This window comes from Podarcis erhardii (assembly GCF_964252035.2).
Source record: "Podarcis erhardii genome assembly, chromosome: 2".
Classification (NCBI taxonomy): Eukaryota; Metazoa; Chordata; class Lepidosauria; order Squamata; family Lacertidae; genus Podarcis; species Podarcis erhardii.
Genome location: NC_138498.1, coordinates 116,978,711 through 117,006,669, shown reverse-complemented (window position 1 = coordinate 117,006,669; position 27,959 = coordinate 116,978,711). Strand labels below are relative to the sequence as shown.

Below are 27,959 nucleotides of genomic sequence, written 5' to 3'. Positions count from 1 at the left end.
GTGCAGTACACAGACGCTGTTGGAAATATTTCAAGGAACTTTGTTCACCCAAACTAGTTGATTCCAAGCAGGGGAGAAAGCGCACCCCCTCCCTTGCAAAATCTCTGCCTACCCCCACCAGATCCCAGAGCTGAGTAGGGGATCAAGATGTTCAATCCAGGAGGTGGGAGAGGGATCTCGGGCTGCTACAAAGCCCTGCCCTCCGGAAGGTGGGTTTTCTTGAAGCGGAGGCTGCTGTACCGCCATGCATATACTGCATAAGAAATGCAAAGCGAGGAGGAAACGAGCAAGAATAAATCACGTGGGCAATAAACTCCGGAGTCATTTGCAGAAAAACCCAGGAAGTGAGATCGGAGGAAGTGGCATTTAACTCTTACATTGGCGCGAGGGAGGCATGGCTGCGGCGGCTGCTGCTGCAGGGAGTCCCGTCCAGGATCTCCGTGATGAAGCCACTTGCTCCATCTGCCGGGATTACTTCAAGGATCCAGTGACCATCCCAGAGTGTGGGCACAACTTCTGCCGGTCTTGCTTGGCTCAGTGCTGGGGGGAATCGGAGGCAGAGGCTTCCTGCCCTCAGTGCAGAAAAACAGTCCAGCAAAATAATCTCATCCCCAACCGGCAGCTGGTAAACTTTGTGGAATTAATCAAGAAGCTCAGCCTCCAAGAGGGAAAGGAGGAAGGAGGGAAAGGGAAAGTCTGCAAGGAGCACCGGAAGCCTCTGAAGCTCTTCTGCAAGGAGGACGAAGCCCCCATCTGTGTGGTGTGTGGCAAATCCAAGGAACATGAAAATCACAAAGTGATTCCTCTGGAGGAGGCTTACGAGGAGTGCAAGGTAGGAAACCACTCGGGATCTTGAGCGGGGGAGGGAATAGCTGTGGATACTTCTATGTGGTTTTCTGTGGCTCACGCGTCTGAACAAGGCATGATAGGAATTGTCTGGATGCAATTTGCATGCTGGTTGTTCAGTGGAGCTTGCTCCTGAGTAAGGAAGGCATAGTACCCTTAAACACATAAATTGATTCCCTTCCTTTTAAGGGTTTGAAAATTTTATCAACACACATTGCAGCCCCTATAGTAAACTTGTGAAGTCCTGGGACTTTCTCATTGTTGTTTTCTGCCTAATAATAATAATAATAATAATAATTTATTATTTATACCCCGCCCATCTAGCTGGGTTTTCCCAGTCACTCTGGGCGGCTTCCAACAGAACACTAAAATACAATAACCTATTAAACATTAAAAATAGTGCAACACTGCTACCCCTTTGGGATAATAAAATGATACCAACGATGATGCTAATAAGACTTGTCTCCGAGGATGGGTGCATTGCATAGTAGCCATAAATTGCATGCTGCGGTAAATCTATAAATCTTACCTGTGCTTCTTGCATTGCAGGGGTTGGACTAGATGACCTTTGGGTCCTTTCCAACTCCCAGGGCTCCATCTCCACTAGGGGCCCGGGGGTGGGGAGCTGGCAGAAGGTGGAACACTTTTGATGTCCGGTCACCCATCCTCCCCCATTATTGTTTTTTGCGGGGAGGGGGACAAAGCATTTCCCCTCGCTCAGACACCCAGGGAAGTTAGTCCCGTTTGTGGATGGCACTCAGCATCTCTGTCTGTCAAAACCTCCCAGGCTTCAAAGGGCTCAAAAAGGGCCTCTCTAAATCCCAGCTAGGCAAATACAGTGCTTGCTTTTTGTGTGAGTGAGACATGGTGAGGGGACCATTTTTAATGGTTATCCTCAGGCAATGAAATGTATTGGGCCAGCCCTGGCAGCTTTCATTTTTCTACATAGTGGTTATATTTTCCACGCAAACAATAGACTATGTTTTGTGACTTTGAATATTTTTGTTCATTTGTATTTTTTATTTTACGCTAACATAAATAACAGCAACAACAACAATAATAAATTATTATTTATACCCCACCCATCTGGCTGGGTTTCCCAACAGAATCTTAAAAGCACATTAAAACTTCAAACATTAAAAAGTTCACTAAAGAAAACTTCTGGAGGGTAGTGAGATTGGCAAAGCCTGCTAAAAATATCCCCACCTCAATAAATCTTTTATGGTTTTTCTCCAAACTTTTGCAGTTTATCTATAATCATTTAATTAAAACATACAAAATACAAGCATTAACTGTTGCATATTAAATCTGCTCAATTAAAAGTATTAATGAAACGGAAGAGGGAGAGAAACTATTAAGAGCAGGGCCACCGCATACTAGAAGTTGGGGTAATAGTCAATTTATTGCTCCATCTCTCCCTGTCTAGCCTGAGTTTTTTCTTTCCTCTTTAGGGACTGATCAGCGGCCACCTGCAGATCCTGAGGAAAGAGAGAGAGAAAATTCTGGCCTATCAAGTGGACCTGGAAAAGGAAAGCCAAGCCCTCCTTGTAAGTCTCACTGTGTTTATTAGGGAGGGAATAACTACTTGAAGAATCAAGTCAGGACTGAGGAGGGATGGGAAACCTGCCCATTTCAGCCTCTCCCTGTTTCTCATTTTTCCACATCATGACAAGGCTCTTGCTTTATGCTGTGGCCATAAACAAAATGGAAGGCAATAGAAATGGCAGTGGAGAGGGTAGAGAGAATGTGTTCATCCCTTCAACCTCCCGCCACCCTCCAATTTTTACTTTAATGTCTGAAGAAGAGGCCTTCTTTAGCTGCTAGGTGTTGGTTTTATGTCTATGAAAAACCAACGTAGCCTCCCTGTGGAATTCTCTTGTCTCTCCTTCTGATGTTGTAAATACACATTCCAGACTCCGGCCTGCTCTTTTCCTATTTCTTCCTCCTTCTTGCAGAAATTGACAGAAACGGAGAGGCAGAAAACAGTGGAGAAGCTCAAGCAACTGCGCCAGTTCCTGGAGGAACAAGAAAAACACCTGCTGAATGAGATAGAAGACGTAGAGGAGCAGATTGCAAGGGAAAGGGATGAGCAGCTGGCCAGATTCTCCAGCGAACTCTCCTCTCTTGAAAGGATCATCCAGGAGTTGGAGGAGAAGCGGCAGAAGCCAGCAAATGAACTCCTGCAGGTAAGATGGTGGCAGGAGCAGCACAAGGCTTCGCTCCTGGAAAAGGGTGCTGGCAAACTTCTATGTGCCTCATTCATCTATACAAGTAGTATGGGGTTCAGTATATGGAGGCTCTAGTCAGGAGAGCTGGGATGATTTTCTCACCTGAAAGCAGACTAGAGATTCATCTGTGGTGGATGGAACTGGATGCGGTTTTCTGCTCTTTGCAGAAAATAATGGTCTAATGCCGTCTATCATGGCCATGCTGCCTTCATGGCCTGTGTTGGGCTTCTTAGAGGCTGCTTTGGCTGCCTTGGATCAAAGGAAAAAATAAATTAAATAAAAATAAAATTGAGCAAACGAGAAGTGAGCTTTAGCATTAAGTGCAGTTTCTTTATTTGACACCTCAGGTTTTAGGCATTGAGATTGTCCTTCCCTTTTGCCTCACCCTCACTCACCCAGAGGCAGACAAGCGACAACCGCCATTGTTTTAGAGACTCATGTGAGATGCCTAGAGTACAGAGATGCTCACAAAGGCTACCTAGCGCTACTACAGTGGTACCTCGGGTTACAGATGCTTCAGGTTACAGACTCCGCTAACGCAGAAATATTACCTCGGGTTAAGAACTTTGCTTCAGGATGAGAACAGAAATCGTGCTCCAGCAGCGGGAGGCCCCATTAGCTAAAGTGGTACCTCAGGTTAAGAACAGTTTTAGATTAAGAATGGACCTCTGGAACGAATTAAGTTCTTAACCCGAGGTACCACTGTACTCATATGAAGTAACAAATCTTGCAGCGCCTTCACGCTGGTTTGTTGTCTTGACTCAACTAAGGCCTTGTCATCTTGTCTATTTATCTCACCCCCGGGAGGAAAAAAAACAAACCCATTTCTGTCCTCAAGAACTTAAGACTGGGTAACTTAAGAACTTAACATTGGAAAACTGAAAACTGAGAGAAAGCAAAATTGGCTGATCCCTACTCAAAATGTTGTCATGTGCCAGGCAGACTGACATCTGAGGGCCAGGCTGTTCCTCCACTCCAGGGTCTGAGGGGGTCTTTCTAGTGTGGCCTGTGGTGTTCAGTGAATTCCTTTCTCTTTTCCCCTCTAGGATATGAGAGGCACCTTGGAGAGGTAAGTGGATCTGACACATTTCCATTAGTATCACTCCATGAGGCCGGGATGCAAGAACCTCAGACATGGCCCTCCAGGGGCTGCAGGGGGGAGACTGTAGGTAAAAGCAGGGCCCCCTCTTTTGAACTTGTAGCACACCAATTCTCATTGCAAGAATCAGGGCCAGAGCTCTGCTTTCTCTCCCCCCCCCCCATCACCTCAGGCAGGTCTGGAGGCTCTTCTCTGCCTCCTGCACGTTATATTCATTCATTGTTCTTTGAATAGACATCAGTGGGGAGACTCAGAGGCCTGGGGTTGCTGTTCTGGCCCTGTGATGTCTGGCTGTGGAGTTTATAGTGAGGAATAATCTTTCCCCTCTGTGCCTTCCTGTCACTCTAAGCTTTCTTCAATTCTCTTCTTCGATTCCATTTTTTTTTCATGTACTAGGAATTGTGGACTTGAACAGGCCAACAGTGTTTTTCTTTTCACCAGGTATGGGAAAAGGGAGAGTCGAGAGAATCCACTGGCTTTCTTTCCAGAGCTGAAGAAGAGGATCTCGGAATTTTGTGATATAAATATCCTTGTGGAGGATGTCATGGAACAATTTGAAGGTAATGAAAACTGCCTGCAAGGATTTTATACTGGGTGTTATATTAGTTCAGAACTGAACATGCCAGGCTCTTGTTGCGTTGAATTTCATTCCTGCTGCAGACAGGGTACCACCAGGATAGTTTCCTTCTTGGTGCTCCAGCCATCATTTCCCTTCCCTCATGTATATTGTCACTCTGGATCCTGTAAGGAAAGCCTGAAAAATAGCAAAGTCATGATTTTTTTCCTCCAATGTGCATCTGTTTACAATTATACGGAACCTCCTTTTCCTTTTGGTTACCCGTCTACACAATCTGGGGTTGTCCTTTTGGAGATTCTCCTGCTCTGAATGGAGTCAAAGGGCATTAAGAAGCCCCCAGTTCCCCCTCTGCCTCCTGCTCAGGCTTGTTTATCAGCTGTGGAGCCAAGGCCTGAGCCGTCTCCTCCTCAGATGTCCCCCTGCAGCTGCCATATCTAGGGCTTCAGCCTTCAAGATCTCCTGAGAGTTCCCACATTGAGAGTGGAAGCAAGAGCACATGAGCCCCAAAGGCACAGTTATGCTTGTTAACAATCTGAAAGATTAGTAGAAGGTTTGTAAGGAAGGAATTCCTTTTGCATGAGATCTCTGCCAATCCTTCCTCATCAGCTTTCGCTTCTCCTTATGTTTCAGAATTTTAGTTTTAATGATTCCCCCCACCACTTTACTTGGGGAAGATGTTAAGGCTGCCTCCATCTCCCCTCTGCATCCTTTTACAGGATTCCTATTGTCCTGCCTCCTCTCTAGCCCTCCACTATAGACACCAATTTTAGTGACAAAACTCAGAGAATATCAGGATTTATGCTGAATATTTTTATTCTGATATTTGTAAGCTTGCTTTACGATTATGGAGTTTTAAAGCTTTCATGGTTTTCATAGATTCTTCCTATGATTTTCTTGTTTATAATTATTTTTTCTACTTCTTAATCTTTTTCTTAAATTTGAAGATGCTACATTATGAAGCGTTACTTTTGTATGGAGATTTATTTCAGGTGGAAGAGTGTTGCCCTTACACTTTATATCTTTTTGCTTCCTCAGATGCTCTGTTACTCAAAGAACAGCTTCAGGAAGGTAAATTTCATGGGGAGAACAGTTTCACAGGAGGGATGGGGACTGATATTTTATGGCTGTTGAACCATCTGTTCTGCAGACTTTGGGACCCCCATCAATGGCGTAACTCTGGGTAACAGTCCTCTAGTGGTGTTTGGGTTCTTTTTATGTCTCATGAATGAGGTTGAAGGCTTGGATTGGGGGCAGAGCTTGTCCCTGTGAAGAATCTGCACATCAGTCTGGGACTATAATGGAAGAGTTCTATTCCTGCCTGTCATTTCACTGGTTTTCTAATTGTTTTTTTACTTTTATTTTTATCTATTTCATAAAATTTATATATCACTTGATTGTGGGGGTGGGACTTCAAAGACTTACAGTACCTTTCAAGAGTCTTAAAGGACTCACACTTCTTATGAGACTGACCCCATTCTATGAAGGAGGACTTCCCATTGCATGCAACCCCTGGAATTACATTTTAAAGCTCTGCCAATTCTTCCTCTGGAATTTGGTTTGTCATCATGCTTGAAAATTCTGGCTTCAGTAGCTGTTTCCCTCCTGTTTATACTTGGGGCAGATCTTAACCTTACTTTGGCTTTTTGGGGGGATCTTTTTAAAAGATGGAAATGGCACTTCTGGCCTTCCAGTCATCCAGTATAGATCACTACTTCATTCATGAATTCAAATTGATTTTATTTTGCGATTTTCTAGTATGGAGTACCATTTCTGGTTTTCGCATAGAATAGTAGAGTTTTAAAGGTTTCCAAGGGTCATCTAGTTCATCGTGTTAGTGTCTTTAATTTCTTAGTCATACTGTTTCTTGTTTGCAGTTATTTGTTCTCTGATTTAATCTTCTGTTTGAAATAAGGAAACAACAGATTCTAGGTTATGATGTTATATTTTCGTAACCAGATTAAACATTATATCTTTTTGCTTCCTCAGATGATCCATTACTCAGAAATCTTCAGAGAGGTAAGTTTCACATGGAGGCCTAAATTCACAGAAGGGGTCGGGGCTGGTCTCTCATGGAGTCTGTGCTGCAGAATTAAGAACCATCCATAGCTTGACTCTGGCCCTGCTGTTTGGGTTTTCCCTATGTACAACAAAGGCAGAGAGGCTGGGATTGAAGGTGCAGACAGGGTGGGGAGAGGGCTTCCCCTCCAAAGAAACTGCCCAGATGTATAAGACTTAAGTTCTCTTCCTGCCTAGAGATAGTTTGTTTGCTTTATGTGACCAAAGCACTTCGCAGCTGTGTCAGACCAAGAGTCCATCTCACCCAACATCCTCTTTCCAGCAGGAGGCAAACTGATGCCACCAGGAAGCCCCTAAGCAGGACAGGAAGGCAGTGGCTCTCGCCAGTTTCTGGCTCCCATCACCTGAGAATCGGAGGCAGCCTTGTCAATAGCCCCCACCTAGCAAATTTAGCCCACAGGGAGATCTGTTTTGCTGGCCAGACCCAGCACTGTCCGCACCCCTGGCCTTGCTAAGGGACCAAGTGGGGCTTCATCTTCTGGAAGTTTAAAAAGCAGTTCCAAGAAGACAGATGCTAGTGGCTGATTTGGGATGGAGAAATCTGTGGTCTGAAATGGCTCAGCAAGGTCAGGTCAGGGAGGAGAAGTTGGTCTTAGTGGGAAGGGGCCAGAAAGAAACAGCCCACCCTAAGCATCCTTCTGCTTCCAGACCAACTTTGGGAAGAGATGCTTCACTGTGGAGGCACAGTGCTCTCTTTCGTTTTTATGCCTCATATTTTTTTAAAGAAAAATATATTCCAGCCATGGGGATTGTGAGTGGGAGGCATGCACATGATGGTATTAGCTCTAGTTCAATAGGTACTCCACTGTAGCCAACTTTTCCTTGATGCCCTGCACGGCTTGTTTCAAGGTACCATATTTTTTGCTCCATAGGGCGCACCGGACCATAGGGCGCACCTAGTTTTTAGGGGGGAAAATCAAGGGGAAAAAATCTCCCCCCCCCCGACTCTAAGAGCAGCGTACAGGCTGCATGCAGCCTCTCCTTGCCGGAGGGGTTGCGCGCGGCTATGGAACAAGCCAAGGCAGCCAGCGGGATGGATCACACTGGCTGTTTTGGCTTCTTCTTTAGCCACGTGCAGCCTCTCCCTGCCAGAGGGGCTGCATGCGGCTATCCCTGAAGCCTGGAGAGCAAGAGGGGTAGGTGCGCACCGACGCCTCTCGTTTTCCAGGCTTCAGTGAAAGCAACGCGAAGCCTTTGGAGCACGGAAGGAGCGCTCCCTCTGCGCTTCGGAGGCTTAGCATTGCTATCGCTGAAACCAAGGAGCCTGCATTCGCTCCATAGGATGCACACACATTTCCCCTCAATTTTTGGAGGGGAAAAAGTGCGTCCTATAGAGTGAAAAATACGGTATTTAAATATACAAATGCAGGTGTGTTTTCAGGACAATGAACCAGCTTTACAATGAAAACTGCAAAAGACAAAACATTATTTAAAGAGCTTTTAGCATGCACCAAGAAAGCAAATTTGCATGTTAGTGGTACAACGCTTCTACAAAAAGTTTCGCAATGCAAGGGTATCTGCTAGGTTGCCCAACTTTGTTTTCCCCATTGAAATGTTACCCTTGAAGCAGCATTAGTCTTACCTCCAGCTGAGCTAAAATTTGCTGATCGTTCTGCAGTGAAACTCTTCCCAGCTCTAATTATAAATGAGGTTATTAAGGGGTCGATAGCTGTCCTCTGCTGATCTGAACTGGGGTGCCCTCATTCAACACCCCATGGGAGCTCCAAAAGGCTAATTCACCCAGAGAGTGTCAAAGGAGAGCAATTTCCGTCTACTGGCCACTATCCCCTTCACTAACATAGAAGAGCTAAATATTCTTGTTCTTATTATTTATTGAATTTATATACTGCTCTACACCCAAGGGTCTCAGGGCAGTTCACAGAATAAAATAAAGATATAAAACCTATTAATAATAATAATAATAATAATAATAATAATAATAATAATAATAAAAACCAACAACAACCACAACCCAATAGCTCCCCCCAGAAAACACATTTTAAAAGGGCATAGGACAGGCTTCCTCAACCTCAGCCCTCCAGATGTTTTGAGGCTACAATTCCCATCATCCCTGACCACCGGTCCTGCTAGCTAGGGATGATGGGAGTTGTAGACCAAAAACATCTGGAGGGCTGAGGTTGAGGAAGCCTGGCATAGGATAATGTTTCCCTGGTGATTTTGCTTCTTGGAAGATACATGGATTGAAAGGAGGGGAACAATATAAATGCATTGACTATAAAAAGAGGAACAAAACTGATTCAAAATCCAAAAGGAATGTATTTATTCTGGAAGATTCCTAATCTTAGACGTGAGGCAAAGAACTCCCATTTTTTTAGAGGGAATCTCGTTCCCGGGGTGTTTTTCGGATCAGGATGTCTGTCTCTGACTCTGGGCTGATTCTGCCTCTCTTCTCATTCCCTCATCCTCCCCCCACAACAGCAAATGTCACTCTGGATCCAGACACAGCCCATCCCAGGCTCATCCTGTCTGAGGATCGGAAAAGCGTGAGATATGGAGACAAAGAGCAAGACCTGCCCGATAATCCAGAGAGGTTCAACAACCGTACTTCTGTGTTGGGACGTGAGGGATTCACAGCAGGCTTCCATTTCTGGGAAGTCACTGTGGAAAGTGAGGGAAAGTGGGTCTATTGGACTGTGGGGGTCACTAGGAAGTCTGCAGAGAGGAAGGGTGACTTTGCCTTAAGTTCTGAGGGAGGGATCTGGGCTGTGGGGAAGTCGGGAGGTGAGTACATGGCGTTTGACCCCCCTGATTACCTTCCTCTGTCCCTGTTTTGGGAGCCCAAGAGGATCCGAGTGACTCTGGACTATGAAGGGGAGGAGGTGTCTTTTTCTGATGCTGACTCAGGAACCGAACTCTACACGTTCTCAGGAGCCTTATTCTCTGGAGATACCATCCTTCCTTTCTTTCACCTGTCAGGAGATAAAACCCACTTCAGCATCTCCTGAGGAGATGGAATCCGCCTCACAGGCCCAGCAAGAGTTTCTCTCTGGACCAGAATGACTCAGATTAAAACAACAACAGTATTTGCCTCTCAAGGGCACTTGAGGATTCATTCCAGTCGAAATAAGCAGAAATAACAAAATAGTCAATAAATTGTTGTTGTTGTTTGTTGTGTTTTTCTTTTCCCTTTCCCTTTCCAGAATTTATTCTGCAGGTGAGTTCTTAAGGAAACAGTAACACTTGACCATTCTGAATAAATAAACTTTTCCTCAAAAAGGTTCAGCCTCCATCACCTTCAATCCTGGTTTCATTTCTCCACCTTCCTCTCCTCACAACACCTTCCGCAGCTATTCAAATGTGCACATTACTGAATTAATAGATTTCTAGAAATCAACCCCTTCACCCACATCAGGCAGGAAAGCTCCTTGCTCTGGAGAATTCGGACAGGAAGAAAACACAAATAACTTGAATAGGGCACAAACTTCAACCCCCCCCCCCCGCAAATACAGCTTTTCTATCTTGACACTTACTTGATTAATTCAGTGGGGCTTTTGCCCAGTTAAATGTGTTTAGGGTTGCTGCATTAACATTCCTTATTTAACAAGTCGGGCTCTGTCTGTTGGGGTAGCAAACATGGCGTCCTCTGGATGATGCCGGATTCCAACTCCCATCTGCCCCATCCAGCATGGCCAGGGGTCAGGGTTGATGAGAGCTGCAGTCCAGCAGTTTCCGGAAGGCTGTGACTGCCCTACATATTTCTCATGGGACTTTGTGTTCCTCAGCCCCACCCCAAATACATTATGATCCACCAAATAGGGTCTTTTCAGCATCAGGTGGGTTTATTTTTTCTCCCGAGCTGCTAGTACCTATCATTTTAATTCTCGCAACTATTTTCTGTTCCTGAAGCTCAGAGGGTCAGTGCCAGAAACATAGTGCCCTTCGATAATTCCACTGGCGTAGTGGAAATCTGTCAGGTGCAGTTCAAAGCATCCAATGCCAGCTTATAGTGGGTTCCTTTTTTTGCTGGGACTTCATGGGTCTAGGGGTCTTTGCAGCAAGGGAAATGTCCTTTTTGGCATTGCCAGCCAAAGAGAGGCAACTTGGCAAAAGGATCTTGACACGCAGGTCTTGCCCAATCCCAGGACTGAACCAGGGACCTTGAGATCTTCAGTCTAATGTTCTCCCAGCTGACATAATTTAGCTTCTCGGGGGGAACAAGTGCATCTGTAAAACGAGGCTCAGAAGAGGCAAGAGGGGATGCCAGTACCCTGCTCCACAAGAAAGCAGCTAAAAAAGCCAATGCAATTCTGGGCTGCATCAATAGGAGTATAGCATCTAGATCAAGGGAAGTAATAGTGCCACTATATTCTGCTCTGGTCAGACCTCACCTGGAGTACTGTGTCCAGTTCTGGGCACCACAGTTCAAGAAGGACACTGACAAACTGGAACGTGTCCAGAGGAGGGCAACCAAAATGGTCAAAGGCCTGGAAACGATGCCTTATGAGGAACGGCTAAGGGAGCTGGGCATGTTTAGTCTGGAGAAGAGGAGGTTAAGGGGTGATATGATAGCCATGTTCAAATATATAAAAGGATGTCACAGAGGAGGGAGAAAGGTTGTTTTCTGCTGCTCCAGAGAAGCGGACACGGAGCAATGGTTCCAAACTACAAGAAAGAAGATTCCACCTAAACATTAGGAAGAACTTCCTGACAGTAAGAGCTGTTCGACAGTGGAATTTGCTGCCAAGGAGTGTGGTGGAGTCTCCTTCTTTGGAGGTCTTTAAGCAGAGGCTTGACAACCATATGTCAGGAGTGCTCTGATGGTGTTTCCTGCTTGGCAGGGGGTTGGACTCGATGGCCCTTGTGGTCTCTTCCAACTCTATGATTCTATGATTCTATGGCAATGGTTAAATCTCCAGGGCTTACCTCCAAGTAAACTTGCATTGCATTGGGCTTTCTGAGATGAATGAACTGTTCCTGAAGACTGCATTTTCTGTGTTCTCCCAAGGAGAATGTCTTGCCACAGTGCAAAGATCAGTGACCATAGTGTGGTGTGTATCTTTGCAAGGAAGGAGGGCAGAGACAAAACCAAAATGTGTTAGCTGTTCCTCCTCTGACCAGACCTGTCATGAGCTGCCCTACCCACTGCCCCCTATCTGAGGCACCTAACCATAAGCCTGCATTTTTATCAAAGCTTCTATATATTTCAATCAAGGCTTGTATTTAAAAATGAGCTTAAAAAGGATTTTCAAATGTTTCATGCCAGGCAGAGAAAACCTTGGCCATTCTCCTAAGACAAGAGGGCCCCATTGATTTATAGTAGAAAAACAATTCTCAAAGTCATAAAAAGGGAGAATTACATATGCTGCCCCAAGGCTGAAAAAACACTATTAAGAATGGGTAAGATAATACCAATGTGCCTCCCAGTAAAATGAGCCAGATCTTCTTTCTAAGGTTGAAAGGCCAGGAGCAAATGGGGAAAAACATTTAGCTGACAGAAAAAGAGAACATTTTTGAAAAGTCTCTTCTAAAGCTGTTTCTTAAACTGAGAGAGTTAAAAAGGTTAAAATGTGTTAAATGTTGGAAAGGCAACTGGCTTGGCAGAAGAAGAAGCTTCTTCCTATTTTATTTTGAGGCTGGAAAGGGGGGTGAAAGGGGGAGGTGTACACTGAAGAGGTTTCTGTTTAAAAGCTGTGTTTTACTGAGTTCCTTCCTTTTTACTTTGAAAAGCTTTATTCTTTTAAGAGGCTACCTATGATAAATGTATGAAATATATTAGCTTAAATATATTGGCTTAAATGTAATTATGCAAAGGATTTAAGGAATGCTAGATTCTTATTTCATATGGTTGTAAGAGTTGTATTTATCCTGAAATTAAGTCAGCCACCAGCCTAGCCCCCCCCCTGCCAGACAGAAGACGCCATCCAAGCAGTCTTGATATATAGTTGTCAGGCATTTTGTTTAGAAACATTAAATGAAGGAAATCTTTCAATGTTGATGTGAAACTCAAGATCCTTGACATCTGTTGAACATAAAAATGTAAGATTAAACATTTGTTTTAGAAGGCAATAGGGCAAGGAGGGCAAGAGGTGAGCTGGTAATTAAGATTCCATGTAAGATATATTATTACTTATATGTCATATATATAGCTCTTTGTCTCCCTTATAAGGGCAAGGAAATGGGTGTATCTTTTGTGGGTGTATCTTTTGTGATTGGTTCTAGCAAACAGCCAATAGGAATTTCAACCAGGCTGATTGGACAGAGGCAGCCACAGGAGGAGCAAAGGGGGCTGGATTAAGGGAATATAAGTGCTGGCCAGAATGGCAGGAGGCCAGGCCAGAGCTTGGTAACCATGTACCACTGTGCCTCTTATTTATTTGTCTGACAAATAAATTACTATTTTAATTTCTCTATTGCTGCGTTGAATATTTCATTCCAGCTAAGCGTTAACCACAAGCAGGGTGCTACATTTTATGGTGCCCTGTGACTCGGATAAGTGGTCTGCTGGAACGCAGCCCCTTCGCCCTACTGGGCAGGGTACAAGAGAGAGGACAACTGCTTACCCAAAGCGCGCACTGGTAAATTTTTCCAGGGGGAACGCAGAAGACTCGTCTGTCTGATACCCTGCTCACTGGCGGCGACGGACCGGGGGAAACAGGGAACCAACCAAGGGTAAGTGCACAAAGGGATTTTTGGCCCTCCAATTAATTAGGAGGAAGAGAAGTCTTGATCAAACTTCTGCGTCTCAGTAAGGGGAAACTGAGTACGCTAGGTGGTTGGGTACATCAGATGGTGATCTGGTGTAGGGAAAGGGAAGGATTGGGAGGTAGAGTGTGGTGAAGTATCCAGCGCATTGTATGTGTGAGAAAGTACAGAGCAATCTGTAGCTGACCTGAGTGTGGAGTGGGCAGTACTTCGGTTCCTAGTAAGGCCGACTTCACTAGGCAAGGAAACCCACAAAGCGCGTCTGTGAGTGACTGAGTGGATACTTCACAGGGCCATACAATGGGAGTTGGGGGTTCAAAGGGGGAAAATACACCTCTTGAGTGTATGTTAAATAATTTTAAGAAAGCCTTCTCAGGGGCATATGGAGTCAAAATGACGCCAGAGCGCTTGAGAACGTTATGTGAACTAGAATGGCCAAAACAAATTACTGGATGGCCATCTCAGGGAACTTTTGATATAAATTTAGTGAGCAAACTTTGGACTGATATCGCCAAAGAAACTGGAGGGTGCCCAGAACAATTTCCATATATAGATTCCTGGCTGAGCACATTAAATAAAAATCCTCCATGGATAAGGGAATGCAAAGTCAAACGATGCAAATTATTGGCTGTAAAAGCTGAAGCTAGGAAAGGAATCTTGCCAAATAAACTCAAACCCATTTTTGAGGGACCAGAGGAAGAGGTGCTTCCACCTCCACCCTATGCTCCACATCGAAGGGAGCCTAATCCAAACACTCCACCAGTTGTAACCCCAAGGCAAGAAACTGGAATGAATAATGGGAGTGGAGTCACAGAGCTTGATTCCTTGATAGATTATGATAAATATCTTCAGGAGGCATTGGAGTCCTATAATAAAGCCCAAGCAGAAGTGGTTATTCCACCTGTGACTCCTAATAGACCTCCATCTACAGTCTCCTTTAGTGGAACAACTGATTGCCCACCCCAAACCCCTGTACATCCAAGTCCCAGAGAAATATTACAGAAGTTACAGGGAGACCTTGCTCGGTCAGCAAGCAATACAGCCAGGCGTATAAAGCTGCTAAAAGAACGCCTTGCGACAGATACCATCCCCTATGATTTGAGGCCCCTAGAGCAAAGTGAAGAGAAAGATCACGTAGTAGCCCCTCTTAGAAGAGTATTTGATGCACTTGAGGAGCCTGCGCTGGTTAATGGGCAACCCGGACCACGGCCACCTCGAACTTCGACCCTGCAATATATTCCATTCACAACTACAGATCTGATGAATTGGAAAACACACACCCCATCTTTTGCAGAAAAACCTCAGGCTATGATGGACTTGGTGACTTCAATAATAAATACTCATAGTCCTACTTGGACAGATTGCCGCCAGCTCCTGAATACTCTGTTCACCACTGAGGAAAGGAGAGACATAATTGAAAAGGCACAGATATATTTGTGTGAGCAGGCCAGAGTGGGAAATATTTATAATATTGACCGTCATCTCCAAGATAACTTTCCCTTGGAAGATCCTAATTGGGATCCAAACAATGCAATTCACCTGGCCAGACTCACCACCTACCGCCAGACACTTGTGCAAGGTATCCGCAGGGCATGCCAGAAGCCCACTAATATGTCTAAAGTCTCAGAAGTAGAACAAAAACCAAATGAGAGTCCGGGAGACTTTTTAGAGAGGCTGCAGGAAGCCTATCGTATATGGACTCCTTTTGACCCTGAAGCCCCTGAAAACAGTAGAATGATTACTGCTACATTTGTGGCCCAGTGCGCTTCTGACATTCGTAAGAAAATTCAGAAATCAGAAGGATGGGAAGGGATGCTGATGAGCCAAATTATGGCCATTGCACGCCGAGTTTATCGGAATAGGGATGAGGCTGAGAAGCAAGAGAAGAAGAAGTGGCAGAAGGAAAAGATGGTAATGCTAGCCACAGCAGTGAAGCAAGACCACCGCCCCTTAAATGGAGGGCGAGGGCGAGGAAGGAATCCACCACTGGGAAGGAATCAATGTGCAAATTGCAAGAAGGAGGGTCATTGGAAGCGGGAGTGTCCTGAACCCCTGAGGTTGGAAGAAGTACGCCCAGGCCCAGGCCCAGGCCCAGGCCCAGGCTCCGGCCCAAGAAACCAGGGACGGGGACGGGGAATGATCCGAGATGGAAGATATCAGAGACCAGGACAGGGACGGAGTAGAGACAATTTCATTGGACTGGCAGAAGAGGATTTTACTCAAGACTAGGAACGACCGGACTCCATAAAGTTAGGCTTCCAGGAGCCCACGGTCACGATTCAATTAGGGAGCCATTTAATAGACTTTATGATTGATACTGGGGCTGAATACTCAGTACTCCCAGAACTATTGCAGAAAAAGGCATCCAAAAGTGTAGTCATTAAAAGTGCCACTGGACAGTCAGCTAAGAGGTCTTTCCTCCAACCTTTGGAATGCCAGATTGGGGGACATCGTTTAACCCATCAGTTTTTGTATATACCTGAGTGTCCAATACCTCTCTTAGGCAGAGATATGCTGTCCAAATTGCAGGCCCAAATCACTTTCACTCCTCGAGGTCCAGAAATGAAACTGCCATCAAAAGCAGCAGGAATAATTACCCTCTCAGTACCTAAGGAACAATCATGGCGCCTAATGTCAGCCTTGCAAGTCCAACCCACATTGGATACAGAATTAAACAAGCTCCTCCGAACTCTACAGGTGCCACCAGGAGTATGGGCCGAAAATAGCCCACCAGGAATGGCTAAGAATATAGCTCCAATTGTAGTAACCCTAAAACCTATGGCTACCCCTGTATCTGTAAAGCAATATCCCTTACCCCGGCGAGCAGCAGAGGGCATCCAGAAACATTTGGACCGCCTATTAAAATATGGTCTGCTTAAGTCTTGCCAATCAGAATGGAACACACCCCTTTTGCCTGTTCGAAAACCTGGGACAGATGAATATAGGCCAGTGCAGGACTTGAGGCTCGTAAACCAGGCTATCGAGACCTTGCACCCAAATGTACCAAACCCATATACCTTGCTGAGTTTGATCCCACCAGAAGGAACATTTTTTACTGTATTGGACTTGAAAGATGCATTCTTCTGTTGCCGGCTGGCACCACAGAGCCAACCTATATTTGCCTTCCAGTGGGAAGACCCTTTGACAGGAACAAAAGGCCAGCTAACCTGGACAAGATTGCCCCAAGGATTCAAAAATTCCCCAACTTTATTTGGCACTGCCTTGGCGAGGGATCTAACAAGTTACCCCTCAATACCGGGAGAAAAGGTGGTTCTGCAATATGTGGATGATCTTATACTAGCTGCAAAGGATTTTGATACCTGTAAAGAAGGGACAGAGGAACTGCTCCACTTGCTCTGGGAAGCTGGCTACCGAGTTTCCCAGAAAAAGGCACAGTTATGTTTAGAAAAGGTCAAATATTTGGGCTTTGACATCTCACACCAACAACGAGCATTAAGACCAGAGAGGAAAGAAGCTATTTGCCTTATCAAGGAACCTACCACAAGAAAACAACTTAGGGGATTCCTGGGAACAGCAGGGTTTTGTAGACTATGGATACCTGATTTCAGTAGTCTGGCCAAGCCCTTACATGAAAGCACTCGAGGTGCAGAAAAGGACCCATTCGTATGGGGACCTGAGCAGAAACAAGCCTTTTTAGTTATCAAACAACGACTTATGGAGGCCCCAGCCCTTGGATTGCCTAATTCGGAAAAACCCTTTCAGCTGTATGTACATGAACAGAATGGGATTGCAGCGGCAGTCCTGACCCAGAGATTAGGAAGTTGGAACCGTCCAGTAGCTTATTTGTCTAAACATTTGGACTCAGTAGCAAAAGGATGGCCTCCATGCCTAAGGGCAGTAGCAGCCACTGCGAGCCTTGTCAAAGAAGCTGATAAATTTACCTTTGGCCAGACGATGTATGTGAATGTACCTCATGCTGTTCTGACACTCATGGAATATAAGGGTAGTTATTGGCTAACGAACCCAAGGATGGCTAGATACCAAGGCCTATTGTGTGAAAATCCCAGGATTCATCTACGAGTAGTGAATATGCTCAATCCAGCGACTTTGCTGCCCCTACCAGAGGTAGATGATGAGGAATCACATGATTGTCTCCAAGTAATGGATGAAGTTTATTCCAGTAGACCTGATCTGAAAGATGAGCCATTGAAAAATCCAGATGTTGTATATTATACGGATGGTAGCAGTTACCTGCATGAAGGTGCCAGACGAGCAGGATATGCTGTGGTCACCAATGAGGAAGTTGTGGAAGCTGAGGCTTTGCCTGCTGGCACCTCAGCACAAAAGGCTGAACTTATAGGTTTAACTAGAGCTCTGCAATTGGCAGCCGGATGTAAGGCAAACATCTATACTGATTCAAAATATGCCTTCTTAACCCTGCATGCACATGGAGCTCTATGGAAAGAAAGAGGTCTAATCGGAGCCCACGGGAAGGCTTTGAAATATGGACCTGAAGTAGAAATCCTGTTAGAAGCAGTATGGGCTCCAGAACAGATTGCTGTAATGCACTGCAAAGGTCATGGACGAGGAAGGGATCCAATAACCAGAGGAAATCATGCTGCTGACAAAGCAGCCCGAGAGGCAGCCCAAAAGCCTGTGGGAGGATTTATAGCAGCCCTCATACCAGAGGTAGTTCCAGAAGATGTTAAACCTCACTATACCCCAGAAGAGAGGAAGTGGGCTGAACAGGAAGGAGCAGTTGTGAAGGACGGTTGGATGATCCTGCCGGACAATAGGATTTATGTACCTCATCATCTAGCAGGCACAATTGTAAGAAATTATCATGAATCTACTCACCTTGGCGGTACTGCAACTAGAGAAAGTCTCAGTCGGAAGTTGTATATTATTAATCTATCACAATTAGCAACTTGCATTTCACAGAAATGTGTTCTTTGTGCTAAAAACAATCCCAGGCAGGGACCGGTACAACCTCCTGGAATTCAGCATGTGGGATACGTCCCCATGGAAAGCCTAATTGTGGACTTCACAGAGCTGGTCCCTTCTAAGGGATTCAAGTATCTCCTTGTGTTTGTAGATACTCTTACCGGATGGGTTGAAGCTTTTCCCACCCGAACTGAAAAGGCACGAGAGGTAACTAAAAGACTCCTCACTGAATTGATCCCAAGGTTTGGATTACCTAGATGCATTGGAAGTGATAATGGGCCAGCGTTCATTGATCAAGTAGTACAAGATGTATGTCGAGTCCTACAAGTAAAATGGAGACTGCATACAGCATATAGGCCTCAGAGTTCAGGGAAAACTGAAAGAATGAATCGGACTCTGAAAACCCAATTGGCAAAATTAACCCAGGAAACGGGATTGGGATGGGTAGATGTGTTACCCATAACACTGTTTCGTGTTCGGTGTGCACCCACAAAAAGACTTAAGTTGTCACCTTTTGAGCTCCTGTATGGGAGACCGCCCTCCTTTGTTCAGGATATTCCAGCTGACCTTAAACAAATAGGAGATCATGTGACACAGGGACAAGTGCAATCTCTCTCCCGTGTTTTTGTTTCTCTTAACAGGTGGGCCCTCGAGCGCACGCCGTGCAGCATTGCCGAGCCGATTCATCAGTTCCAGGCTGGCGATAGCGTATGGGTGAAAGAGTGGAAACGTGATCCACTTGCACCTAAGTGGCGTGGACCTTACACCGTCTTGCTCTCTACTCCAACAGCGGTGAAGGTAGCTGAGGTGACCCCCTGGATTCATCACTCTCGTTTGAAGAAGTCCGAAGGCAGTTGGACGTGCAAAGGTGACCCCTCTAATCCTTTAAAACTAACTCTCTCCCAAAACCCCTGTATCTAGCCCTACCGGGAACGGGCTAGGTTACGGGCAACATTTGACGACCGGCCTGCTGCAGCCACAACCTGGAAGCTGGCTGACCTGCGCACGCCTGAAGCTTGAGGAGCGTCTGAACCAGCGACTGTGAACGGAAAGATTCTCTAATACAATTGATTGACTGCCCCCCTTGTGGAACAATTATCAGAGATATTACTCATTGGGGATCCTCGGGATATATGTTTTGGTCTTGGTGGTTCCCCATTTCTGTCACTGGGGGAATTATATTGGGGCTAATAATTATTTGCTATCACAATAAGGTAATCTTTTGTGGAAGGAATGCATATACTAGACATCAACATGATTTTATTATTAATCCTGATCCCTTGGGAAGGGGAAGGGTCCTTGAATCTGACCAAATTGGCTAAATATGGATTCAGCCATGACCACAATATGTGGGTAGGTTTAGCTGAAATGGTAGCTAATGTTGCAAATAGGACCAATTGCCTTGTTTGCTCTCTTGGGCCAGATGATTCAGAGGGAGGTATGCCCTTATTACCGATACCATTAGATGCTATTGGTATGGTAAGCGAAATGCCACACCAAACTGAAATACAGAATTTCCCCGGATGGAACTCAACTAAACCATTACGAGTTATACCTGTACAAGGGGAATTCTGTGTACATAAATCATCAGATGCAGCTGATTCTCCCATGATAGGCTCTTCTCATTGTCACTATACTTGGGATTATAAGAAGAATAGTCATACCTGGGCACACGGTACTACCTATCGAACTCGGAATACCTTGCCCTGTGCACCTCCTTTTATTCACACATGGAAAGTGGTGTGGAACATAACTGTGACAGAAAAAGGCAATCTAACATACTGCACTGTGAACTCTCTACCCCTTTTGGTATTTCGCCTTCTGTATTCCACGTACCAAAAACCTCAGACCCGATGGTTGTGGTGGATATGTGGAGAATGGGCATACAAGAAACTCCCTTCCAAATGGAGTGGGACTTGTTTCTTGGGTTGGGTATTACCACCAATGTGGATTATGCCCACTAGTTCGGCCAGGCGAACACGAAGGAATGCTGATATTTCTCATATAGCAGGAGGAAGTACCCAAAGTTGGAGCGGTACTGATGATTGGCCGCCAGAGCGCATTATAGCCTATTATGATCCTGCCTCCTGGAATCCTGGTGAGCTCATACAAGGGGCACGGGATCCTATTTATAATCTAAACAGAATAATTCGATTGCAAGCAATAGTGGAACTTGTAACCAATGCAACGGCCCAGAGTTTGAGACTTATTGCACAACAGTTGGATGAAAGTAGAGCCGCCATTTTGCAGCTGAAAATGGGAATGGATTATGTACTTGCCAGACAGGGAGGCCTATGTGGAGTCTTGAACTTGACAGGGAATGCCTGTTGCTTTAACATTTCTGATAATGGTGAGGCAATCCGTGTGTTGGCCACAAAGATGGAGAATATAGCACATGTCCCAGTACAAACATGGGAAGGATGGGGTATGGGATGGCTCACCAATTGGTTACCTAATGTCACAGGACTCAAAGGGATACTATTGTCTTGCTTGTTTTTCTTGACAGTAGTAGTATTGGTTTTATGTATGATGCCATGTATCATTTCATGTTTTAGAAGTACAATTAGCAAGATGGTTTCAAATGAAACTCTACCTCATATCATGGCCCTATACAGAGCTTTACCTCAGGAATATGATGAAGGTCAAGCTATCAAGGACACTTGGGATGAAGGTCCTTGAGCTTGAAAGGGGGGAATGAGGCACCTAACCATAAGCCTGCATTTTTATCAAAGCTTCTATATATTTCAATCAAGGCTTGTATTTAAAAATGAGCTTAAAAAGGATTTTCAAATGTTTCATGCCAGGCAGAGAAAACCTTGGCCATTCTCCTAAGACAAGAGGGCCCCATTGATTTATAGTAGAAAAACAATTCTCAAAGTCATAAAAAGGGAGAATTACATATGCTGCCCCAAGGCTGAAAAAACACTATTAAGAATGGGTAAGATAATACCAATGTGCCTCCCAGTAAAATGAGCCAGATCTTCTTTCTAAGGTTGAAAGGCCAGGAGCAAATGGGGAAAAACATTTAGCTGACAGAAAAAGAGAACATTTTTGAAAAGTCTCTTCTAAAGCTGTTTCTTAAACTGAGAGAGTTAAAAAGGTTAAAATGTGTTAAATGTTGGAAAGGCAACTGGCTTGGCAGAAGAAGAAGCTTCTTCCTATTTTATTTTGAGGCTGGAAAGGGGGGTGAAAGGGGGAGGTGTACACTGAAGAGGTTTCTGTTTAAAAGCTGTGTTTTACTGAGTTCCTTCCTTTTTACTTTGAAAAGCTTTATTCTTTTAAGAGGCTACCTATGATAAATGTATGAAATATATTAGCTTAAATATATTGGCTTAAATGTAATTATGCAAAGGATTTAAGGAATGCTAGATTCTTATTTCATATGGTTGTAAGAGTTGTATTTATCCTGAAATTAAGTCAGCCACCAGCCTAGCCCCCCCCCTGCCAGACAGAAGACGCCATCCAAGCAGTCTTGATATATAGTTGTCAGGCATTTTGTTTAGAAACATTAAATGAAGGAAATCTTTCAATGTTGATGTGAAACTCAAGATCCTTGACATCTGTTGAACATAAAAATGTAAGATTAAACATTTGTTTTAGAAGGCAATAGGGCAAGGAGGGCAAGAGGTGAGCTGGTAATTAAGATTCCATGTAAGATATATTATTACTTATATGTCATATATATAGCTCTTTGTCTCCCTTATAAGGGCAAGGAAATGGGTGTATCTTTTGTGGGTGTATCTTTTGTGATTGGTTCTAGCAAACAGCCAATAGGAATTTCAACCAGGCTGATTGGACAGAGGCAGCCACAGGAGGAGCAAAGGGGGCTGGATTAAGGGAATATAAGTGCTGGCCAGAATGGCAGGAGGCCAGGCCAGAGCTTGGTAACCATGTACCACTGTGCCTCTTATTTATTTGTCTGACAAATAAATTACTATTTTAATTTCTCTATTGCTGCGTTGAATATTTCATTCCAGCTAAGCGTTAACCACAAGCAGGGTGCTACATATCCACAATGGGAATGTCTGCCCCCTCCTTGAGCCACAGAGAAGGCAACTTGCAGCTCTCTCACTTTTGTCAAGAGTGTACAGTGGTACCTTGGTTCTCAAACACCTTGGTAACAACTTTGAACTCAAACACTGCAAACCTGGAAGTAAATGTTCTGGTTTGCGAACTTTTTTCAGAAGCTGAACATGCTCTGTTTTGAATGTTATGCTTCCGTTTTGAGTGCCACGCTTCCGTTTTGAGTGTTACGCTGAGGTCTGTCTGTTTTTGCTATTCATTTTGCGTTTTTGTTTTTGCGGGTTTGTTTGTTTTGTTTTTGTGACTGTGTGGAACCCAGTTCAGCTACTGATTGATTGTGTGACTGCAGTACATTGTTTATTGCCTTCATTTTATGGATCAGTGGTCTCGTTAGATAGTAAAATTCATGTTAAATTGCTGTTTTGGGGGTTTTTTAAAAGTCTGGAACGGATTAATCCATTTTGCATTACTTTCTATGGGAAAGCGCGCCTTCGTTTTGGAATGCTTTGGTTTTGGAACGGACTTCCAAAACAGATGAAGTTTGAGAACCAAGGTACCACTGTATTCAGCTGTGTTTTCTGAGAATGGGAAAGGGAAGACTGGATGAAACAGGTGGTGAGATGGGGATCTTGATTGTTGTAACAGTGACTTGAGTGGAAAAACAAAAAAAATCCTTCTGGTATCACCTTTGTTGTTGTTGTTGTTTAGTCGCTTAGTCATGTCCGACTCTTCATGACCCCATGGACCACTCCTGTCTTCCACTGCCTCCTGCAGTTTGGTCATACTCATACTGGTAGCTTCAAGAACACCATCCAACCATCTCATCCTCTGTCGTCCCCTTCTCCTTGGGCCCTCCATTTTTCCCAGCATCAGGATCTTTTCCAGGGAGTCTTCTCTTCTCATGAGGTGGCCAATGTATTGGAGCCTCAGCTTCAGGATCTGTCCTTCCAGTGAACACTCAGGGCTGATTTCCTTAAGAATGGAGAGGTTTGATCTTCTTGCAGTCCATGGGACTCTCAAGAGTTTCCTTCAGCACCATAATTCAAAAGCATCAATTCTTCGGCGATCAGTAGCACTTTAGAGACCAACTAAGTTTGTTATTGGTATGAGCTTTAGTGTGCATGCACACTTCTTCAGATTCACTGAAACAGAAGTCACCAGACCCTTATATATAGTGAGAGGGTGGGGAGGGGTATTACTCAGAAGGGTGGTGGGAATGGTGATTGGCTGATCGGTGTGGTAAACCTGTTGACGACTGTTAACAACTGCAATTGGTCTTACAGGAAAAAGCAAGGGATGAGATGGCTAAAAATAGCTTTATCATGTATAACGAGATAAAAATCCAATGTGTCTACTCAGACCAGGTTTCTCCCACCGTCCCAGGCTCAAAGGAGAGCTCCCTTTTTCTGAAGTTTTCCACATAGCAAGGGGAGCGTCCTTTGGTGTAATGCCCATCAAAGGGAGTGAATGGGCTATGCAAAAGGAATGCAGCCCGTAAAGCTTTGCCAAAGCCCGGGGTTGAACCAGGGACCTTTAGATCTTCAGTCTAACGCTCTCCCAGCTGAGCTACTTTGGCTGCCCAGGGCAAAAGCAAGAACCATTCTAGTTTCTCCCAGAAACAAGACTCCCAAGTTGCAAGAGGCTGGACCTTTTCCTCAGTGGCCAGGCGCCCTGGCATCGAAACCTGCCCCCACCTCTCCAAGGGGCGAAAAAGAGAGGAAGACATGCACAAATCCAGGTCACAGGACTGGCGACTTCATATGATACCCCATCACTACTCGCACAGCTACTGAGGAGGTAATTTTCTTTCCAAAGAAGTACTGCGTTGTTTGCTGGACACAGAACAGTTAGTTGCCATTAATGTGTGCTGTCATCGTGCGAAAGGCTGGGCTGGATGAATCCCTAGCTGGCATTAAGATTGCCGGAAGAAATATCAACAACTTCAGATATGCAGATGACACATTGATGGCAGAAAGTGAGGAGGCGTGCTCTGGTCCATGGGGTCACGAAGAGTCGGACACGACTAAACAACTAAACAACAACAAGCTGTCTCACTGGGCGCCAATGGAAGCCTAGATGAGCCCTTGAATTTAGGTAACAGGCCCATCAAGAAGTGGAACAGCAACACCCTGGTCCAGACCTGGCTGGTCTAGTGATTTGGCAAGTCTCACCACACTGGCAGGGGATAGATTTCCAAACAGGGAGCATAAAAACATAAGGAGAACCTTCCTGGATCAGGCCCATGACCCACCTAGTCTAGCATCCTCTTCTCACAATGGTCTACCAGCCTTGAACAGTCCACCCTGAATTTGTCTAATCCTTCTTTAAAGCTATCCAGTTCAGTGGCCATCACTGCTTCCTGCGGGAGTGAGTTCCATTGTTTTAAATGTGGTGCGTGAAGAAATACTTTTCTTTCTTGCCCTGAATCTTTCAAATTTCAGCTTCACTGCATGCTCACGAGTTCTGGGGTTATGAGAGAACTTTTCTTTCTCCACTTTCTCCATGCCATGCATAATTTTATAATCTAGCATGCCACCTCTCTGACCAGCCTCTTCTGTGCGTTGTAAAGTTCCCAAATGCTGCAAGGGAAAGTGTTTCCTCTCCCCTTATGGAGGTAATGCTCTTGCAGAGGTTTTGTCTTGTGGCCACTTGACATGGGTTTCTGTTGAAAATGTGCTCTGGCATATTTCTGTGCAGCCTTCTTAGCGCAGTAGGCAGCGCGTCAGTCTCATAATCTGAAGGTCCTGAGTTCGAGCCTCAGAGAAGGCAGCTTGCAGATCTCTTTGTTTTTGCAAAGGGTGTGTGCCCCCTCTGTTTTCTGAGCATAGCTGTCAACGTTTCCCTTTTTTAAAGGGAAATTCCCTTATTCCGAATAGGATTCCTTACAAGAAAAGGGAAAAGTTGATGGCTATGTTTCTGAGCAAGAGCTCTGAGTGTCTTATCTTGTGAATTCAAGGACAGGAGTGATGCTTTGGGTGGGAGAGGATGTGTGTTGGTGTCTCAGATAAGCCCATGTGCCTGGACAGAGCAAAACTGTCTTTAAAACAAACAAACAAACAAACAAACAAACAAACCCCATTGAGTGAAGGAATGAAAAGTCAGGGAGGCAGTGCTAGTTTCAGCTGTCCCTGATGGTCTAGTGGTCAGGATTTGGCGCTTTCACCGCCACGGCCCGGGTTCAATTCCCGGTCAGGGAATCCTTTTGCCAGGAAGAAGGAGCACTAGCCTGACTTTGGCTCCTTTTCAATGGGTCACAGAATCATAGAATTGTAGAGTTGGAATGTACCCCAAGGGTCATCTAGTCCAACCCCCTGCAATGCACATTGGGTCACACTGAGTGATGTGCTAAGAAAGAAACCTGTCTGCAGACAGATCCTGCCGTACTACCTGGTGGTTTAGTGGTTAGGATTTGACACCCTCATCATCACCCCACACTGGGTTTGAGTCCCAGTGGGAGGATCCTTTTTTTTTTGTTTGTTTAAATACTTTTTCAGTTATTAAAAACAGAGAAATAGCACTAACTAAAATCCCCAACCCATGCTCACTTTCCACAAATCACCTTACCTGTTTATCAGCATTGTGAATCATTTTTAAACCTTGTACCAGGGAATCCAAGTTTGGGTGCAGGCAAAGGAACCAGAGACAAAATTGCAAACATGCGCTGGATTATGGAAAAAGCTAGAGAGTTGCAGAAAAACATTTGCTTCTGCTTCATTGGCTACGCAAAAGCATTTGACTGTGTCGACCACAGCAAACTATGGCAAGTTCTTAAAGAAATGGGAGTGCCTGATCACCTCATCTGTCTCCTGAGAAATCTCTATGTGGGACAAGAAGCTACAGTTAGAACTGGATATGGAACAACTGATTGGTTCAAAATTGGGAAAGGAGTACGACAAGGCTGTATATTGTCTCCCTGCTTATTTAACTTATACGCAGAATTCATCATGCAAAAGGCTTGGCTGGGTGAATCCCAAGCCGGAATTAAGATTGCGGAAGAAATATCAACAACCTCAGATAGGCAGATGACACAACCTTGATGGCAGAAAGTGAGGAGGAATTAAATAACCTTTTAATTAGGGTGAAAGAGGAGAGAGCAAAATATGGTCTGAAGCGCAACATCAAAAAAACCAAGATCATGGCCACTGGGCCCATCACCTCCTGGCAAAGAGAAGGGGAAGAAATGGAGGCAGTGAGAGATTTTACTTTCTTGGGCTCCATGATCACTGCAGATGGTGACAGCAGCCACAAAATTAAAAGACACCTGCTTCTTGGGAGAAAAGCAGTGACAAACCTAGACAGCATCTTAAAAATCAGAGACATCACCTTGCCAACAAAGGTCCATATAGTGAAAGCCATGGTTTTCCCAATACTGATGTATGGAAGTGAGAGCTGGACCATAAAGAAGGCTGATCACCGAAGAATTGATGCTTTTGAAATATGGTGCTGGAGGAGACTCTTGAGAGTCCCATGGACTGTAAGAAGATCAAACCTATCCATTCTGAAGGAAATCAGCCCTGAGTGCCCACTGGAAGGACAGATCCTGAAGCTGAGGCTCCAATACTTTGGCCAGCTCATGAGAAGAGAAGACTCCCTGGAAAAGACCCTGATGTTGGGAAAGATGGAGGGCACAAGGAGAAGGGGACGATTGAGGACTATTTTACTATTTATACCCCACAGATGTGATTGAGTTGCCCCAGCCAGTCTGGGCAGCTTCCAACATAAATAAAAACATAATAAAACATAATAAAACATAAAAAAATTTAACTTCTCTATACAGGATTGCCTTTAGATGGTTCGGGGGTTGGATAACTCCATACCCTCCAACATTTCTCCAGTGAAAATAGGAACATCCTAAGGAAAACCAGGACATTCTCTAAATCAGGGACATCCCTGGAAAATAGGGAAGAGATGGATGTTCTGAAGCAGTACTGGCTCATCATTTCTCACTGACAAGTTAAAAGCACCTGCTGGTGGTGGGAGGCTATTTCAGATGGCTCAGTGTCATTTCCCAGCTCTGTTCACCTGTCTTATGAACACCTCCATCCACAAAACCTCAGATGAAAGGAGGAAAGCTGCCCAGGTCTCTGTGGCGCAATGGGTTAGCGCGTCTGGCTGTTAACCAGAAGGATGGTGGTTCGAGCCCACCCAGGGACGGCTGCGGGCAGGATCCATAGACGAGGTGGCCGAGTGGTGAAGGCGATGGACTGCTAATCCATTGTGCTCTGCACACGTGGGTTCGAATCCCACCCTCGTCGGCCCTTTTCCCCCATGGGATGCAGGATTTCAGGATGGAAACTTTTACTTAGTTCTGCTGTCTTGACTCCTGGAAAAGGTAAGAGTCAGAATAAAGTGTAGAACTTGAAGACAGGTTCTACAAGATTGGCAACCTCACAAAATGCCTCTGTACCATAGGCACACTAAATGGGGGTCTTTTCATTCTGTCGCAGATACTGCATGGAGTTGCTCCAGTGAGGCATGGCAGAGACTGAGGACTTGGCCTCTTGAAGGAAAAGACTTCTCTGCTGGCCGCCTTCCACAGAAC

At 44.9% G+C, this 27,959-nt stretch overlaps 1 protein-coding gene and 1 long non-coding RNA gene across 2 annotated transcripts; one reads left to right on the top strand and one right to left on the bottom strand.

Annotated features, from left to right (window-relative positions):
• The first annotated feature begins 241 nt into the window (after window positions 1-241).
• Window positions 242-9,954, top strand: LOC309336896 (zinc finger protein RFP-like). The gene is made up of 8 exons (XM_081853377.1): window positions 242-832; window positions 2,298-2,393; window positions 2,802-3,032; window positions 4,121-4,143; window positions 4,615-4,733; window positions 5,786-5,818; window positions 6,737-6,766; window positions 9,266-9,954. The coding sequence occupies exons 1-8, from the start codon at window positions 395-397 to the stop codon at window positions 9,790-9,792; spliced, it is 1,497 nt and encodes a 498-aa protein (XP_081709503.1). The 5' UTR covers window positions 242-394; the 3' UTR covers window positions 9,793-9,954.
• On the bottom strand, window positions 6,997-8,724 carry LOC309337451. The gene is made up of 2 exons (XR_014154315.1): window positions 8,173-8,724; window positions 6,997-7,656 (listed from the first exon to the last, which is right to left on the bottom strand). It is a non-coding gene; the product is annotated as an uncharacterized lncRNA (long non-coding RNA).
• Window positions 9,955-27,959: the final 18,005 nt, after the last annotated feature.